Below are 20,009 nucleotides of genomic sequence, written 5' to 3' on the forward strand. Positions count from 1 at the left end.
GGGGCGCCCCTGCGGGCCGGGCCGCCGCGTCCCATTCTCCCGCGCTGGCCCGGCCCGGTCCCTCAGCTCCACCCCCTGCCTCCCCCTCCCGCCCGCTCGCGCCTCCTGAAAAGCCAGCCCGCCCGGGGCGGCGGCGCAGAGCCGGGTCGGCGCACGAGGCAGCCAGCGCGGCCATGACGGCGGAGAAGGCGCTGCCCCTGGGCAATGGGAAGGCTGCCGAGGAGGCGCGGGAGACTGAAGCGCTCGGTGGTAGCGGCGGCAGCGGTGGCGTGCGGCAGGCGGGGCGCGGCGCCCGCGCGCGACCCGCGCGACAAGCGCGACAAGGCTGTCCACGAGCGTGGCCAGTGGAACAACAAGGTGGAGTTCGTGCTGAGCGTGGCCGGGGAGATTATCGGGCTGGGCAACGGGGGGGGGTGGGCGAGCGCGAGACCCCTCTCCTGCGCCTGCGTGCAGTGGGACCCTAAGGGAGAGCCTCGACCCCAGGCCACCTGAGTGAGCTCACCCGCAGGCACGGCCCACCTGTTCCACGGAGCGAGCGTGCCTATGGGTTGCTTCGCACCTCAGTGTGCCACCTGCCAGTGCGCAGGGACTTGCCCGCCAGGAGAGATCTGTCCCCAGCATGAGGTAACAGCTGAGACCAGCAGGCCTTTGATTTTGGTATTTTCACTGGCATTTTGACAGGAAACATTTAGTCCCTTTGAGCCTCAGCTTTTTTTTTTTTTTTTTCCTCCCCACTGGAAAGGGACTCTGGTTATTGCCTCCGTGGTCTTGGTTTGGGGGAATTTGCTCAAGTGCCAGGCACCAGGGCTAAGCTTTCCCTATCTCACTTCGCCTTCACTGTCACCTTTGGAGGCGGTGTCATGCTCGTCTTGCAGACGAGGAAAGTAAGGGTCAGAGAAGTTCCTCATTTAACCAGTGTTTAAGATGGGATTCTGGGACCAAAAGCCTTGTTTTAAACTGCAGTTGGGCTGACAACGGGGAGAACTTCTTACGTGAGCCTTTGCTGTTAGCTTTTCTGCCTCACCTTTTTTTAACTTTGCTCTTAGGGTCATTTCTGGGGCCAATATATTGGGCCTCTCTGGTGGAAGAATTGGCACCAAGCAGTCACATTTATTGACCTCAGAGTCACCCACAACACAGAGCAAGGACACTGATTTAATGTTTTTGAGAGATTAGAGATTGTGGAAGGGGGAGAGGGAGAGGAAGGTGTTGAGAGAGTCATGTGTAGTAACAACGTCTCCAAGTCAGTTTGCCAGAAGAGGCAGTGGTAAATCTATGACTCTCTCAGTTCAGAGAAAGGGCTCCAGACTTCAAGACTTCCTTCTGTCACATCAACAGGACAGCCCTGCAAGTGCATGGGAAGGGGTCTTCCAAAATCTTCGGTGGCATGTTTCTCCAAGAGAAAGCCTGTGCCAGTACAGTCCCCCCTGACTCTTTTATGGTGCCCCCCCTTCCTCTAGTAGATCCTTAAACAAGGTGGCTCAGAAGTCGGCTGGCAGGGCCAGTGCTGGACTTCCTGCGGGAGCTGCTTGCAGGGAGAGCGAGAAGGATACTGCTGGGCCCAGGCCCTTTCTTTGGAGACATTCATTTTGAAGGTACAGGCTGCTCCAAGCCTGCTTTGCACTGGTAATGAAGTGGCCACCTATGTTGGTGGTTTGGCAAAGGGGGTACAGAGGGAGTGGACTTGGAGACCCCAAATGTGCCCTGTGCCCTCAGCCCTCAGCTGTGAGTCCTGCCTCTCTTGATAGACTCAGCCTTTGTAAATTGTGATGTGCACTTGGAAACCTGTGGAAACTCTTAAGGGGAGGCCCAAGCCAAAAAAAAAAAAAAAAGTTTGAATATATTTGTTCATCCAGGCAATTATTGTGCCAAAGTAATAAGTGTTCCTAAAAGCAAAAATTGGGTAAATTACAAATTCTGCCACAGATTAAAAAAAAAAAGTTGTAGTGAGTGAAGTTTAAAAATGAGTCATTGCTGGATTTTCTTTTCCTTTCTCTGATTTGCCGAGAGTCTCCATCGGGTACACAGATACCCTGGCTTGATTGAGTTAGTTATTTTAAGGATTACAGTACAAGCTTTATGAATACACAGGCCAGAAGGCTTTTACGAAGTGCCATCTATTAGGTTTCAGAGGGTTCCCAGGTAAATTGCAGTGTATTAAGGAATGATTTCAGTTGTTTAATCAATTAGATTTAGATTCAGTAAACAGATACTCTTACTTCCTTTCACATACTTTTGCCTTTTTATATAGTTCAGCTGTTTGTATATCCACAGTTTCTCTTTTTTTCAAAAATCTACATAGCTGTACTCATAGATGCCACTGATAGTTTAAAGTATTTCTTTCCCAATGTGAAATTTTGAATTAGTTGCTTGCCCAGAAAAACCTAAGACCCTTCAAAACCTGGTAGATAGGACCCTGTTATCAGGATTGATCAAAATTGTTGCTATTAATCCTTGCAGTTAAAGAGGCTTCATTTAGTAAAAAGCAATTTCAGTTAAAGGCTTCATTTGTGAGATCAGATGGTCGGAAATAGCATGTTTTCATGCTTTGTTATTAGACTGGAGAAAGAGGACGAGGGATTTGGAAAAAAATCCCCTTCTGTTTGTAATAGCCCATGTTCACCTCAGTTATTTAATTTGTTTTGCAGAAAGGCCCAGGCAATGGATATTGTGTTTCAAGATAGGAACACTAAAACTGAGGGTGGTCTTTTCCCAGACTGATCCTAAGCCAGACTTACTGGATAGGTTCTTGTTGTAAACTCCATACAATTCAACTGCACAACTGGGACTTGCATATAGGGATGTTTAACTCTTTGAAGCCTGATATTGTTCATGATATAATTCCCTGAGAATGCTTTTTCATTATGAAAAAAAATATATTTTCAGGTCATTCTAAAAGTAAATAACAGAAAGGGATCTCCCTTACCTAGACTGTTGACATCACTTTAGAATTAAAAACAAAGGGTATAGTATTCAGGATGGTAATCATCTTGACCTATGTCAAAGGACAGAGTACATAAATTAAAGAACTGAGCAAATAAAACCCTTTCTTTTATATTGTCTTCATAGCTACCCATTAATTCTGGAAGATAAGCTATGTAGATATTAAAGTCCCATTTTACAAATGAGGGAGCTGAGAATCAGAACTGTGTGGTAGACTTGCTTAAGGTCATAGATGGCAGAGAGCACAAACCTGGGGCCATACTTTCTGACCCTAGTCCTAGCTGAACTGGACCTCAAGCTTAGAGAACATCATGTCTTGCCTGTGGTAGGTGCATAGTAAAGATTTCCTGTGCCAAACATGAAATGATGAGAAAAGTTTTAAAGTCACTCCTTCATGTTCTTCCAGGGGCATTCCTGATTCCCTATGTGGTATTTTTTATTTGCTGTGGAATTCCTGTCTTTTTCCTGGAAACGGCTCTGGGGCAATTCACAAGTGAAGGAGGCATTACGTGTTGGAGGAAAGTCTGCCCTTTATTTGAAGGTAAGTGTTGATTTAATGAGAATTAAGGTTTTGCCCCCAAAATGTCAAGCTACAAAGAGTAGCTGAAGACCGTTAGGAAAAGATAGAAACTCAAATTGTTCCCTTTTCTTTATCCTTTCAGGAATTGGCTATGCAACGCAGGTGATTGAGGCCCATCTAAATGTGTATTACATCATCATCCTGGCATGGGCCATTTTCTACCTGAGCAACTGCTTTACCACGGAGCTCCCCTGGGCTACCTGTGGGCATGAGTGGAACACAGGTATGGACTGCAGGGAGGGTCTCTCTGCTGGTGCTGGTGGAGGACCCGGGATTGGGGTATTATCCTTGACCTCTGGGCTCTTGTCATGAGTCCAGTTTCCTGGGAGTGGCTTTACTGGTCTGGGTCTGTTTGTTAGTTACAGCCTAAGCTGAGCTTTGGTCCAGGGTTTGGCATGGTTAGGAGAATGGAGATGCTCTTGGCTTACTTTGTTAGATGCAGAGAATGAGCCCCTGGGGGACAAGGTGTAGAGTATGAATAAGTGTTAGATTCAGAGAACTAGATCCCCAGTTTCAGCCCTACTTCTCCAAATGGCCAGTTTTCCTCTGTAACAGGAAGGGGTTGGACTAGATTAAGGGCTGCAGGTGAAGGGCCTTTAGGCTGATCCATCTTTAGATCAATGAACAGCAAACTGAAAAATGTATTTGTTTACCAGAATTTTAAAGTCTGAATGTTTCATGTGAAAAATCCAGACTTCCAGCTTCTCTTTAAAAATTCAGAGATTTGGCAACATTCCTACTTGGCAGCAATGGCTGCAGCTGAGAAGCAGCTATTGCCTTTGGGTGACACATCTGTCCTCAAGTTTCCAGTGATCCCACCCAGATTACTTTGTTCATTTTCTTTACCTGTTCAACCTAGCTTGACATTTGAGTTCAGCAGCTGCCCCCTTCCGAGAATGGATAATACTTTTGATTTGACAGACTGTTTTGTTTTTCAGTTTTAGAATTGGGTTTTATAATCTAGGGAAGAAAAATCTGTCCAACCTATTTCTGAGATGGCTGTGCTTACAGCAGGCATCTCTAATTGATTACAGCAATCTCTTCTTTTGAGTCTAGTCTTAGGCTTGGAGCTCTTATCCGTGCTCTGGGCAGCTGCTACCTTTTGACTAGAATTGGGGCTCACAGTTAACCCACTCACCATCCATTTTATAATCTGTAGTGAGATCATGTCTGGAAGTGTCCTCTCAGGAGATGTAGCAAGACTGGGTAGGGTGCTGGTCACCAGCAGACAGAACTGAAGGCATTAGACCTGGAAATTTCTGAGATCTATTTTCTATCCCCATATGACTGTCCCCTGACACTCACATCTTGTGGTGGCTTCACTGTCTCTCTTCAGAGTGTTGTTAATCTTCCTTTCGCAAGGGACCTTAGATGTTCATCAAACTCAAATTCAAGGGCATATTCTTGGAGGCCTGTGAGTCTTCCGTGATAATTTAATTGTGGATATTATGAGAATACTCTGAAAATATGTGCATGTTCTGAATCTTAAGCTGAAGATGGTCAGGAGAGTCCACTACCTGAATTTGCATGTGTTTGTACTCTAAGAGCAATTCATGGCAAATAGAATGATAGTGGCCAAGGGAAAGAACAGAGAGAGGTTTAATTCATAAATGGTCTGCTGGGGGACTGAGGGTTTGGCTTGGTGGTAGAGTGAATGCCTGACATGCGTGAGACCCTGGGTTCCAACCCCAGCATGCCAATAAATAAATAAATAAGGTGCATTGGTACTAAGCAAAGTCCAGTTGAGAATGCAGTTAACTGTACGAATGAAGGTTTTGCACAAGTGTAACCAGCAGAAACTGGTTGTAGAACTGAGACTCAAATAGCTTGTGGAAGAATGAGGCAGATGATCTCCACAGACTCTACTGTTTACCTGTCAGGTGCATTTTTTTTTTTCAGTTGGGGAAGCAATTTAATTTCAACAAACGTCATTATTCTACAGTCATGTGATATATAGGGATTTTGAATCGTGTTGGTTCCATAGTTGAGTTGGTATTTGGCTTCTAAATTTAATCTTTTCTAGTTTTATGACTTATAAAACACAAAGACTTCACTAGCCCATTGTCTATTTGTACATGATTAAATATCATTTTAATAAAAATAACTCATGAACCTTGGGTGTCTGCAGTTTTTTTTTTTTTTTAACTTTAGGCAAAAACGTGAGAAACTTTATTTTATTGATTGATTTCTTGTATTTTATTTTGAGCCCAGGAAAAGGCCCAAGAAACATCAAGTCATTTTACTTATAATTTCAGTTTTCTAGACTCCTCTTAAGACTGACTGTGAACCTCCAGACCACTTCCTTTCAGAATATAGTTAGCGCTTGCCAAAAGGAACCATAGAGGCATTTCTCCAGTGGACCACCAACCTCTTTCTTCCACTCGTTTGCAGTCTCCTTTCTCTAAGGCATGTGAACCCTTGCAGTGTGCAAAGTATCATACACAGGATTATAATTTCTTCCCCCAAAGATGGCAGATGTAATTTGAATGGTTCTTACACACATGAGAAGAAAAAATGTACCAGAGCCAAGTGGGTGCTGGCCACTGTTCTGGATGCATAAGGTTCTGAGCGAGCCAATTCAGGAAGCCCTGTCCCTAGGCAGCTTGCAGTCTGGTGGCCCAGGCAGCTCTAAACAGAGAAGCACGGGTTCCGTGGTGGCTGATACTACCAGGGCATTCACCATGCCAAAGAAAATGGAGCCCTGGCTAGAATTTATTCTCAGTTCCTTCTTTAATTGGTGGGTGGCTTTCTAGAGGAAAGAAAGGGTTTGTGTGTGGGGAGGAAGGTGTCCCTTGACTTTTTCTGAACCTTAGATTCTTTCCAAAATCGATGGAGTTAGAGAAGGTAATTCCTGGGAGGGCTTTTGAATTCTGGCTTGCCTAGAATTCAGGGGAAGGAGATCAGGGTTGGCTTCCTGGAGGAGTAGGAGGGATTAATGGGTTGCTCTGGGCCTTTCTAATGAATTGGATCCTATAAGGGAATGGTGAAGAAACCAAGGATCTTTTACGCATGTAGCTTCTCACCATTTTATCCAATCCTGACATCTTTATAAGGCAGATTGTAGTCAGGCCCCCTCCCCCCCTGCTTACCCCCCCCCCATTTTTTTTAACATAGAAGGAAAATCTCATCTGTGTTTCTGCCCTACGGATATCACAACTAGATCATTTCCTTAAATCTCCCCCTTCAGTCCAGCAAGGGCCACTGGGTAGGAGAGAGAAATACTACAAATAGGACCTGGGGCACAAAAGTGGAAAAAAGCAAAAATGGTTTGGGAATCAGGCTGGAGGAAAGAGCAGGATGGGGCCTGTTGGCTGGGAATGGAAGAGACTCAAGTCCCCTGCCCCCACCCCTTTCCTCCTATCCTGCTCAGGCCGAGCCTCTTGTGAACTATCGGTAAAGCATTGATTTCCACCCCTAATGCTCTTGGAGTCATGTTTGCTTGGAGCGGCGAGTTAAAACTGCCAGCATTGCGCCATCAGCGCTGAATGTTTTCTCAGCTTTACCTCTCGCGAAGGTTAATTTTCTTGTATGTCTTGTTTTTTTTTTTCCCACTGTAGAGAATTGCGTGGAGTTCCAGAAACTGAATGTGAGCAACTACAGCCATGTGTCCCTGCAGAATGCCACCTCCCCCGTCATGGAGTTTTGGGAGTAAGTGGAGAAGCACTTGTCTCCCTCAGTTGGTGGGGACTCTGTCCTGCTTCTTCTGCTCATTTGACCTTGCCTGCATGCCTGGGCAAAACCTGACCTTTCCTCCAGTCTGGCAGTTCCTGGCTTCTGCGGGCTTTTTCTTTTTTTAAAAAAATAAAAAAGAAATGTATTTTCTTTTAGTTGTAGATGGACACTAATACCTTTATTTCATTTATTTATTTTTATGTCGGACTAAGGATTGAACCCAGTGTCTCACGTGTGCTAGGCAAGTGCTCTACCACTGAGACACAACCCCAGCCTCTTTTGTGGGCTTTTGATTATTTGAGAAGCAAGTGTGAAGATCCTCTGGGGTTTCCTAAAGGGACAACAGAGAGAAATACCTTCTTGTTTTTTGATAACATGTCAGCATGCCTAGTTGCTTATTAGGGCAGGAAGTGTGATAAAAGGATAGTTTAAAAATTCATCTCGAACAAAAGAAGATAGAGCGTGTTTGTAATAAGTGAAGTCAAGAGTATATTTAGCCTCGCAGAAGTCTCCAGGGGGGACAGGTCTGCTTGCTCTCCGTAGCTGAAGTGGCATGTGGAAAGGAAGCAGATTCACTTTAGTGGATAGAAGTTACAAAGAGGCAAGTTTCAAATGTGCTTAAGGATGAAGTTGGTCTCACAGTGTTGTCTGAAACTACTTTAGAAGATTGTGAGCACCCTTTACCTGGAAGTGTTTGACTGGAGTTAGACTGCTGATTACCATCAGAGATGTATCAGAATCCCCTGAAATTCTAAGCAGGATTGTATGGGTGGGCATTTTCCTAGGAATGGGCATAGTTTCATCAGAGTTCCAAGCATACAGTTGTCTTAGTTGCACACTTTACAACCTGAGGAAGCATTATGTACATTGTGAAATGTGCCCTCCAGGATTATATAGTATACAACCTGTATAGCCATACCTAGAAGCCCTGACTTTGGAGTTTCTAAAGTAGAAGAAGGATTGTCCCCTGCCCCAGGGTTTTGAAGAGATGTTTCCTTTATGATTCAAAGTCTGGACTAAATGTTTTCTGAGATTTTTCAGGCAGAAAAGACCTGGCTCCATTGAAGAACCCTCTCCTTCCTTTATACTAATACTAATAGTGTGTGTGTGGGGGGGCAGTGTTTCATGAAGGATTGTGTTTTATCCAAATATCATTTTTCTCTTTCCCTTTCTAGAAATCATTATGCTGAATTTAGATTTGTAATCCTAAAGCACATCTTCAACTTGTTTCATGGCTCTAATAGTACCAAGGTCTCGCTTACATTTTTTTTTAATATTTATTTTTTAGTTGTAGTTGGACACAATATCTTTATTTTATTTATTTATTTATTTTTAGGGGGGTGCTGAGAATTGAACCCAGGGCCTCACACATGCTAGGCAGTGCTGTACTGCTGAGCCACAACCCTAGCCCTCTCTTAGATATTTAAGAAACAAATTATATCTATGGTATCCATTACTAACATGTTTTACAACAACTTTGTTTCTTTGATCAGTGCTGGTTTGGAGATGTATCCATATGGTTAAGTGTAGCTTTGGTTCTTTATTTCCCCTACACTGCGGTACATTGTTGTATTATATGAATAGCCTACATTGTATTTACCCAGGTCCTCTTGATGGGCTTTTAGCATGTTGCCACTAGTATTAGGCACACTTAGTGAATGTCTTGTCCAGTGCTTTCTTTAGTACCTGAGTGGTTTCCAGGCTGTGTAACTGTCTTGTCTGTTAGCTGGTTCTTGTCAGAAAACCTCAGACCTGGTAACAAGTTGTTTCTTGTAGTTCTAGAGCTTGGGAGGTGCCAGGTTGAGAGCCTGGCATATGGCAAGGGCCTACTGCTGTATCATCCCATGGTGGAAGGCAGAAGGGCAAGAGACCATATTTGCTTGAGCAGTCAAGGGGGCCAAACTCATCCCTTTGTCAGGAACTCACTCATCAATAACTAACCCACTCCCATGGTAATGATATTTATTCATGGGGACAGAGCCCTCATAACCTAATCACCTCTTGAAGGTTCCACCATTCAAAACTGTTGCATTATGGATTAAGTTTCCAACATGGGAATGGTGGGGGATCATAGTAATACCTAATAGTGGATTTGGTGGTTTGTAGGGTACATGCATGGTAAGTTTTATCAAATATTAGATAATACAGAGTGATTCCCTAATTTACATTCTAAATATGTATGTGTGCAAGAATTTCTGCTGCTCTATGTTTATGGAACACTTGGTCTAGTCAGTCCTGTTTTGTTCATAAAATGGGTGTGATTGGTATTTCAACATTTTAAAGTTGTATTTCTCTAATTACTTATGAGGTTGAGCACTTTTTCATGGTCTTTTTTTAAATGAATTTGGATCTTCAGGTTCATACTCTTTTCTATTTGGATTGTTTGTTTTTTCCTGTAGAAAGGAATTCTTGGTACAGGCTAGATGTTAATCATTGTGCTGGAAATATATTTTCCCAGTGTGTGGATTTTCTTTCTCATTTATGGTGTACAGAATTTTCAATTTTATTGAAGTTATATTTGTCAATCTCTAAAGAGATTGGTTTGCATAATTGGAATCTAATTTAAGATATATTTCTGTACTCCAAAGTTGTAAAAAAAAAAAAAAAGTTATGTATTTTCTTCTAAGAGTTTTGAAGGTTCCCCCCCCCCGCCCCCCACATTTAGCAACATAGTCTTTTTATTTATTTTTTAGCTTTAGGTGGACACAATATCTTCATTTTATTTTTATGTGGTGCTGAGGATTGAACCCAGTGCCTCAGGCATGCCAGGCGAGCGTGCTACTACTTGAGCCATATCCCCAGCCCCAATCTTTTATTTTTTATAAATTTCATTAAAAATTCTTAAAATTTTTACTGTGTATAAATTTTGTTCAGATTTTTATTTTCATATATATAACCAATTTTCCCAACAGTACTTCCTGATCATTCATCCTTACTCTACTGACTTACAGTGCTATCTTTTATATATCATTTTCCTAAAAGCACAGGTCTGTTTGGGGCTCACTGTCCTGTTTCATTGTCACCTTAGTCTATCTCTGTATCGATACCAAAACTATAGTTTTATGTAAGACAAGCTCTGGCAAGGCGGCTTCCTCATTTTTTTTCCTTTCCAAAGTGTTCTTAGTGTTCCAAATAGATTTTAGAATCAGTTGGTTAGATTAAACAACAGCAACAACCATAAAGAGAAACAAAAAACTCTGGGATTTTGATTGGAAGTCTATTGGAGAAAAGTGACATCTTCGTGACTGAGCCTTTCTACCCATTTATTTAGGACTTTTAAAATGCTTTGTTAAGTGGCACTTCTTAAATGTGTTCTACCTAATAGTGGAATTGGTGGGTTGTAGAGTACATGCAGTAGCATTCAAAACTCCTGCTTATCTACCCCAGACCCAGTGAATCACAGTCTCAAACCGAACATCTGTAAAATATGTACTGGAGAGGGGGCTTCTGTGCTAAGTGAGACTGTGTGGTTTATTCCCGACTTCAATGAACTATAATTTCCTGGAGGAATGTCACAGAGACATATTTTTGGACTTGCACCTTTAAAGGGTCAACAAAATATAGCTTCCATACTTCCCTAGGGAACCCATTCCAAAGTCCTAGACAAGACGTGGTCTCTATGTAAGTTCCTGGATTTTTTTTGCACCATTCATTCCCTTTGTATCATGTATACAGACCTTTAGTTGAATATTAGCCATATTATATATTTGTTCATTGTGTTCACTGACAGGCAGTCATGAAGCAGCACCTGTCTGGTTTTACTCACCACTGCCAGGATATGGAAAACCCTCAATGAATATTTATAGAATAGATGGATAGATAAGAAGCAGAGAGGCAATATGTTCTAGAAAATACTATAGGAGATGTGCCAAGGGGGCCCTGGCAAGAGCTCATGCTGTCATTAATATTCCCACTCACCAGCATTGATTAGTTCCAGGACCTGTTTGCAGTATCCATGTCACTCACTCATTTTGGCCACCACGTGGCAGGAAGGGACAGATGGTCTGCATCCTCTGTGTAAAGACCCTTTTGGCAGCTACTTGGCCATTCTAGATGAATGTGCATGGGAGAATGAACTCATGAGTTGGTTTCCTATTCAGGTTGCATCTGTATTATCTACACAGTGTTGAATTCTGTATTCTGAAAGCACTCCAATGGTGGTGTGACACTCATCCCTTCATGACTTGCTTTTGTCAGACAGCTCCAATTCATCTTTTCCCCAGAGATGAACTTGGGATGCAGAGACTGTAGGAGATATGATAGCATCCTATGAAAATCTGTTGAGCCACAGCAGCTTGAGGAGGGCTGAAAACTATCTCTTGGTGAGAACATTCATGTACCTGAGGCTAACCCAAATCCCCAAACTTATTCTCCTGTAGAATAAATTGGAATAATTTCCCTCCTCCCCCTGAAATCTAGCATTTCACTAAACTTGTCTGGAAAACACTTTGCTATGAAGAATTTTTTCCTTAAATTCAACTGAAAGTTAGTTTCTGGGGCTTTGGATAAAGCATTCCTAATTCCTTTTCCATGTGACAGCCCTTCAAATATTGGACCCACTTTCTTAAAAAAAATTTTTTTTTCCTCACCAATTCTCTTTGCTTGCTCTCCCCTGATGTGGCTTGTTCTTGGTTTCTCCAGTTCTGTCCATGACTTTGTGTGCTGGCTTCTGTCCTTGCCCTGCCCCCAACTCCAGGGGCCTCATTCAGGACCACACTGCTTGGTTAAAGTAGAGGCCATGGCTGAATGCTAGTTCATTCGTTGCACAAATGTTTGCACTCCTGGTGTGCATAAGAAAGACACTGTGCACATTCAGACCAGGCAGAGTGAAAGATAACATTCTAGTCTCTAGAAGCAGAGGTGAAACCAGCCCATAGATTACCATAAAGTCAGTAATAAGGTGCCACTTTCCTATCCACAACTGGATGTGGCTTTGCCTTACCATGGGCACCTGACCCAACCCACTTCCCGTCTTAAAATTTCATTTCCTTTTTCAGGACATAATCCCTATTACTGATTTAGTAGTGAGAAATACTCAGGCCCCCCAGGGTGGTCTTGATTCTGATCCCGGCAGGGGGCCTATGGGGCAGGGACAGCTTGTCTTCCTAATGTCAGATTTTAAAACCAGACCATCCTAGTTTCCCTTAGTAACCCATTATGCATTGGCATCCATGCATTTATCTAAATATGTTTGCATTTCTAAAATTTGAGTCTCTAACCTCCAGTGGGATTGAGTGCTCTAAAGTGTGTAACTAAAGTGTCATGACATGAAGTGGACCTGGATTTGTCTTCCCTTTCTCAGACCCCATGTCCTGTACATCCAGGGTTTTGTGAGCAACCTCACTCTCACTTCGTATACAATCAAAATTGCTTTTGCATGCCTTTCAATTGAGGAACATGTGTTGAGCACATATTGTGTGCGGGGCCCAAATTAAGCTCTAAGGGTATTCAGTTCTCCTTCTTTATTCAGAAGGATGAAGCCTTGTCTTTCTGGATTATCTTCATCTTTTTTTGTCTTTCTAAGTCATATGGACATTTTAATTGATTTTCTTTGGACATGAAATTGGGGATCAGAGGTGCTGGAGTGAGAACTGGTTCTTTTCAGGGGATAAGGCACCTCCCTGCTTCCCTCCTACACTCATCTTCCTCTCTGCCTTGCCCTTTGGACATCCTGGGCTTATCTGAGGGTCATTTGGCTTTTGTGTTCCCTTTGCCTAGAAGAACCCTCTCCAGATCCTCATGTATCTGGCTCTTTGTTATCCCTGAATCTTAATTCCAGTGTCATTTGGGAATCCTACCCTGACCAACCCACCAGGATCAGCACCGCAGACAGCTCAAACCCATCCCTCTGTTTCAATGTCTACCTTGTTCTCATCTGAAATCATTATATCTTTGTTAATGTGTTAATTCTCACCTTCCTCCGTTTTTAAGCTCCATACTGGCAAAGACCACATCTGATTTATTTGTTATTGTTTTGCCAGCACATTCTAGGTTCCTATTAATAGTTTTTTTTTTAAATTTTTTTTATTATTAGTTGTTCAAAACATTACAAAGCTCTTGACATATCATACTTCATACATTTGATTCAAGCAGATTAGTTATTGAAACGAATAAATGGAAGAGGGAATGAATGAATGAATATTTCCTAAGCCCTTGGAGTTCAGTGTCCTTATCTATAAATTGCAAATGAGACAACACCCACCTGATGATAATGGCCTTGATAATAGTTTTCCTATACTCCACAGTTCTTTGGAAAGCATTAAATGCATAAGTAGAATGCTTAGGACTGGTTCTCCCATCTGTGAAATGGGGATTGTCTTAGTCAACTCGCTGTTGCTATGACAAAATACCTAAGATAAAAAATTTAAAGGAGAAAAGATGTATTTTGGCTCACGGTCTCAGAAGTTTCAATCGATGGTCAGTTGTGGCCCTATTGATTTGAGACTGTGACACCACAGTACATCATAAGAGGAGCAAAGATGCTTACCTCATGGTGAGAGAGACGGAGAAGGAGCCAGGTCCCCAACATCCCCTTCAAGGGTGCACCCCAGTGACCTAACCTCCTCTCACTAGGACATACTTTCTAAAGGTTCCACCACTTCCCAGTAGCACCATGGATGGTGGCCCAAGCCTATAGCAACTATGATGATTCCTTGCCTTATCAACCTCTCTGGGTTGCTGTCAGGATTAAATGAGGTAATGTAATTTGAGAACGTTGTAAGTGGGGTATGTGAGATAGTTCTTATTATCTGAGGCACAGTATCCCATTCCAACCCTGTTGCTGCAGGTGCAGATTCATAGCTGGGCCTGAACTGCCAAGCCCCATGCAGAGCCTGTTCCTTTACCTCAAATTTCAGGGTCAGACATGCTTCCCAGATCTTCTCTCACTGAGCACTGTGCATCACCACCTAATTTCTGCTAGTGTTAGGTTACCTACCTCCATCTGACTCAACCCCAACCCCACCTGATCACCCTGCACATGACTGTAGATTTTAGTGGGCAACTTCGCCAGCCCAGTTTAAGTCATTGCCTCCTCCACCTGTCAAGGGCATGTCCCTGAGCAACTTACATATCTTCTCAGGGCCTCTCTGTGCTCCTCTGAAAATGTAACGATAAGTCTACCTACCTCTTGGGGTTTTCCAGAGCATTAAATGAGTTGATGTTTATAAAGCACCCAGTGCATGGTCATTGCTCAACAGAAGGTAGCTACTTACAAGGAAGTCTTTATCCAGATCTTTGAACATCTAAATGGCTGCTTTTCAGCCTTGTTCAGAGAAGGCTCATCACCCAGACCTTGGTCCCTCATAGTGGATGTGGTAAATAATAAAAAATATATTTTGATTATTTCTTTCAAAGTTCTCTGAGCATCTAGTGGGTGCTGGATGCCAAGTACCTCATCTGTAGCCAGAGAGATGAAGATGACACTGTCCTCCTTAAAGGAGCTGTGTGAAGAAGCAGCCTTCTAAGGAATGCTGGGGAGTGATGGAAGAAAAAAATTTTTGAAATACCAGATAACAGGTATCTGTAGGATCCTTGTACAGAGCCAAGTAGCCTGGACGCCTGGCCTTTGGGAAGAGATTCCTGCAAATGGTGATACTTAAACTGGGTTTTGAAGGTAAATATAAGTTCATGTGGAGCACTGTGGACTGAGTGAGTGACATAGCAGGTGCAGGTAATGACAAATTCAGGGGTCCAGAGACCTGAAGTTGTATGTTGAGGCATGTAGGTTTTACCTGCAATGCTCCTACTGCACCTGGAGGCTGGGAACTTTGCTGAAAGGCAAGGCAGGGCCAGAGCATCTGTTCAACTCCAGTAGTTCTCCCCTTATGGCTGGTTTCAGTTACCTCTAACCAACTGCAGTCAAAAGTATTCAATGAAAATTCCCCCAAATAAACAAGTTCTAAATTTTAAATTGCACATTATTCTGAGTAGCAAGATAAAATCTCTTACTGTCTGTCTCCATCTCACCAAGATGTGAATCATTCCTTGGTCTAGCGTATCCCTGCTGTATATGCTACCCGCCTATCAGTCACTTATTAGTCATCTTGGTTATCAGATCAACTGTGGCAGTATTGCAATGCTTGTGTTCAGGTAACTCTTCTTTTATTTAATAATGGCCCTCGAGTACAAGATTAGTGATACTGTAAATTCAGAGATGCCAAAGAGAAGCCATGAAGTGCTTCCATTAAGTGAAAAGGTAAAAGGTTTTGACTTAATAAGAAAAAGAATCACATGCTGAGGTTGTCAAGGTCTATAGTAAGTTATTATTATTAATCTCTTCTGTGTCTAACTTATAAATTTATATAATTTATAAATTATATATTATCATGGGAATGTATTACAGGAAAATGCATAGTATATATAGGGTTTGGTACTATCCATGATTTTAGGCATATAGTGGGGGTCTTGATATGTTTACGTCATGGATGAAGGGTCATTGCCATACAGATCTTTAGTGAGCACATACTATATATCAGGCATCAATTTAAGTTCTAGGATGCAGCATGAGCAAAACAAAGACTCACCCTGATGAAGCTGACTATGCAAACAGCTAAATAAGCAGAAACTATGGCATTAAGTTGAGACCAGTCTCTTAAAATGCAGGCAGGGTGTGGGATTAAAGAGTGTCTAAGGGTCAAAGTGGATCTCTCTGAGGCAGTGGGATTTGAGTAGAGACCTGAGAGAAAAGGCAGTGATCTGTGGGTATCAAGAATAAGCTCTGAGGCCAAGGGAACAGTGGGAGTGGGGAGTGACCTCACACTGGGAGGATATATGCATGTTTGGAAAACAGCCAGGTGGCCAGAGAGACTGGAGCACAGCAGAAAGGACCTGGGCCCCTCTGAAGAGTTTTCAATGATTCTGTGGGATGCCTTGAAAGGAGCCAGACATTTGGGTCTGGGAAGAAGGCAGAGCCCCCAGGTTGCTAGGAGGAGGTGCATGGTGTGGTCCAGGTATAGGAAGCTGAGAAAAAAGGAAGCTGGGTGGCATTGGGGCCCTCAGCTGTTGGAGAAGGCAGGGGCGGAAGCAGTCTTGGAGGGTGATGAGTCCTTTGGCTTGGCTGTGGCATGGACCTGTCCCTCTGATTTATTAACATTTCTGTAGCCACCCACCTGATATAAGGTTCCTCTTAACCTCGCATGTCCTTGGAGGGCTTTTCCTGATAGAGGCAGATGGGAAGCTCCAAATTTGCCTGGACTCCATTTTTTTCTTTTTTCTTTTTTTTTTTCCTAGACAGCAGTAGCAGCCAAGTTAGCAATAGCTGTCAGCGTTTGGGCTGCACATATGCTTCATCCCCAAAATCCCACTTGTGGAAGTTTATTCTGGGACATGACCACATTAATTATGTACATCCTGAGCATGTCCATGGCAGTACTGTTTGTGGTACTTAAAAAAAAAAAAAACAAGACAAAGGAAGTGTAAAATGGCTTTATATATATGATATCTATTAGATAAGTTATTCAACAACTACAAAAAAAAAAAAAAAAAAAAGAATGAGGCAGAAGGTGTGTTAATACAGAAATGATTCCTAAAATTAAAAGGTGAGGTATAGAAAGTTGTATATGCAGGTTGAACATTCTCCTGTGAAATGCCTATGAGCAGAAGTCTTTTGGACTTTTTTTTTTTTTTCATTTTGATTTTGGACTGTTTGTACATCCATAATGAGATATCTTGGGAATGGGACCCAAGTCCAGACACAAAATTCATTTCTGTTTCACACACATATCTTACACAGCCCGAGCATAATTTTATACAGTATTTTTAGCATGCCTGCATTTTGACTGTGACTGTCACATGAGATCAGGTGTGGAATTTTCCACTTTTGATACCATGTCCGTCCTCACAAAATTTTGGAGCATTTCAGATTTGGAATTTTCAGTTTAGGGATGCATAAAAATATACATGTATGCCTTTACGCCCATGGGACATCTCTGGAAGGATGCACCAGATATTCTTCACAGATTACCAAAGAGTAGGACCTGGGGATAAGGGAGGAGATGGCAAGAGAGAGAAAGAGTCTTGCTTTTTTTTTATTGTACTGTTTTGTAGTGTTTGAATTTTTAAAAGCTAAAGCCAGGAACATGATTATTTTATAATAAAAAAAAAATCACAGGAGGGCTGGGGCCGTAGCTCAGTGGTAGAGCGCTTGCCTAGCACATGTGAGGCACTGGGTTTGATCCTCAGTATCAAATAAAAATAAGCAAATAAAATAAAGGTGTGCTGTCCATCTACAACTAGAAAAAAAATATAGGACCTATGGAATTACAGAATAAGCTTTCATTTATTATAATGATTCCTCCTGTTTGTGGGACAAATCCCATTTACAGCCCAGGTTTTAACCCACTAATCTTTATGTAATTTGTTTACTTATCAAATCAGTTTTGTTAACATTGGCTCATTTAAATGTTAAGCTAGCCCTGTGAGGTGGGCAGAAGAAGAAATCTCCATTTGCACTTAACTAAACACAGTCTTGGAGGCACTGAGGGGTTCCCCCAGCTCGTGTACCCAGAACCCAATGCCAGCCCGTCTTTGGTTCCTACAACCCCTAGGCATCTCCAGTTTCTCCTGCCTCTTGATGTGTGTGCTAATCCTGAACACAGAGAAGCTCATCTTCCCTTTAAGAAGGGGTCCTTTTGCTCTCTGTCCCCACCAGTAAAGCACTTGAGACCCTGAATATCGTCAAGAGAACAGGAGATTCATTCACCAAAGCAAACCCAAATCTGCACTTTGTTACCACAGCAGGATCATGACCATTTTATTCTAATCATTGACTGTTTAACTGCAAAAACAGAAAATTACATAAGCAATTAATACCTAAAGGTATATATTTGTGTAACAGATTATAAATAACTTATATTTCTGCACCCCCGACCCCCTAAGAGATCATTCTTTTAACAATTCAGAGTCTCTTCCTGTTGGCATTGCCTGTACCTTTAGGATCATTCTCCTCTCTTTAAATTCTTTGTTCCGAAATCGAATTCAGTTCTTGTACCAGCTCCCTTTCATAGACCTGGTTTCTCCAGCAGATCCTTGGTTTCCTTATTGCAAAGGTGATTTCTGTCTTTTTTTGTTTGTTTTTTGGAAGAAAGTGTGGAAAGTATATTTAAGTAAAAGAAGAAGAAAAACACACAATAGGATTTCGGTTTCCAAGCTGCTGAAGTAGGGGGGATCGTTGCCAAAGTTCAGCATTCCAGCTTCCTTGTGTCCACCAGACCCTCCGCTGGTGGCCATCCCAGAAGCCCAGAGCAAGCCTTCCATTCATCAAGTAGCATGAAGCACTTCTCCGCTGCCAAGGAAACTAGAGAGATGGAGGCCCAAGGGGGGACCCCAGGTCTCTCTCTTGCCCCTACAGGGAGCCCTCTCCCCTTAGTCATCTGCACCAGGGGTGTTCCTGGGCCCAGAGCCCCTGCTCCAGGAATGACTGGTTCATGCATCTGAGAATGATGCCATCTCAGCACCCCACTGCAAGCCCTGCTGAGGGGAGAGGTGCAATCTGGATGCACAGTTGTTGCAATGCTATATACAAGTACTGTGGTGTGGGGACCTAGAGACTTGGGCCTAGGGGACAGACAGCAAGGATTTCAGCTCCATCCTTTCCACTTATTAACCTTGGGTTTGTTGCTGAAATCCCCCTCACTGTCTTGCTCTGCAAAATAGGAATAATTGTTTTGGCAGCAGTAGTCGTCACAACTACTACTATCTTAATCGTTATTTTAAAAAAATATATTTATTTTTTAGTTGTAGATGAACACAATATCTTTATTTTATCTATTTATTTTTATGTGGTGCTGAGGATCGAACCCAGGGCCTCGCACATGCTAGGCAAGTACTCTACCGCTGAGCCACAACCCCAGCCCTACTATCTTGATCTTTAGGGTATTTTGCCTGTAACATCAGCAAGGCAGGTATTGCCATTTTCACCTTGGGTTTCTCCCACTGTATAATGGGAAGGAGTAATTTTCTAAACTGATAGTTTTGTCTGAGGTTCCTTCTAGGTCCTGATGCGTGCAATGGGGGAAGAGAGGTCCCATTTAGTTATTAAGCACCTACTGTGTACCCTGGCCTTGCACACAGCCCTCTGGGCATGTTTCTTCCTTTAATCTACCCGCCCAGGAGATGAATGACATGACGCCACTGTCCATATCCTCATTCCACACAGGGAATCTGAGAGGTTAAGGGACTCATCCAGAGCTCCTCTCATGGTGAGCCAGAGCACCAGTAGGACTTCCACTTGGCCTCTGATCCCGACCTGGGTCTCTGCTGTTGCATGCCCTTCCAACCTATGCATTCAACTGCCTGTGTTTCCACAGGCACAGAGTTTGATTGGCATGTGCCTACTCTCTGCAGCCCCCTCACCGCAGCCCAGTGCATCGAAGCTTGTGAAGGATATTTTTTTAGCAGGTGGGGAGTACATTTGATAGAAAAAGGAAGAGAGGAAAGAAGGAAGGCTTCACAGAAGGCCCCAGTGGGTGGCAGAAACAAACACAGCTGTTGGGTCATGTCTTCCTCAGGCTTCAAAGTGTTCCTTTAGGTTCAATGACTTGAACCTCATTTTAGAAAGAATACTGTGGCTTCCAGCCCAGCTGAATGTGAGACCCATCCTGACTCTAATCTGCTGTGAGGACAAGGGGTAAATTGATGCTTGCTTGTGGTGTGTACCCTGCAGCCCTCCAGCTGATGGCAGGAGGCATTAATGAATTGATGACTTTAATTCAGGGCCAGGAACAGAAGAACTCAGAAATGGCTATAATGTGTCATTTTCATTATATATATATATATATATATATATATATATATTTTTTTTTTTTTTTTTTTT

At 42.8% G+C, this 20,009-nt stretch overlaps 1 protein-coding gene across 1 annotated transcript in view; it reads left to right on the plus strand.

Annotated features, from left to right (window-relative positions):
• The first annotated feature begins 48 nt into the window (after positions 1-48).
• The window catches only part of Slc6a11 (solute carrier family 6 member 11), a 128,532-nt gene continuing 108,571 nt past the window's right edge, over positions 49-20,009 (plus strand). The window contains 7 exon segments of the mRNA XM_015495022.2: positions 49-266; positions 268-417; positions 1,177-1,181; positions 1,636-1,667; positions 3,350-3,484; positions 3,606-3,746; positions 7,081-7,171. Coding sequence (XP_015350508.1) covers positions 174-266; positions 268-417; positions 1,177-1,181; positions 1,636-1,667; positions 3,350-3,484; positions 3,606-3,746; positions 7,081-7,171 — 647 coding nt within the window. The 5' untranslated portion in view covers positions 49-173.

The sequence above is a fragment of the Marmota marmota genome, unplaced genomic scaffold, assembly GCF_001458135.2.
Source record: "Marmota marmota marmota unplaced genomic scaffold, marMar, whole genome shotgun sequence".
NCBI classification, from domain to species: domain Eukaryota; kingdom Metazoa; phylum Chordata; class Mammalia; order Rodentia; family Sciuridae; genus Marmota; species Marmota marmota.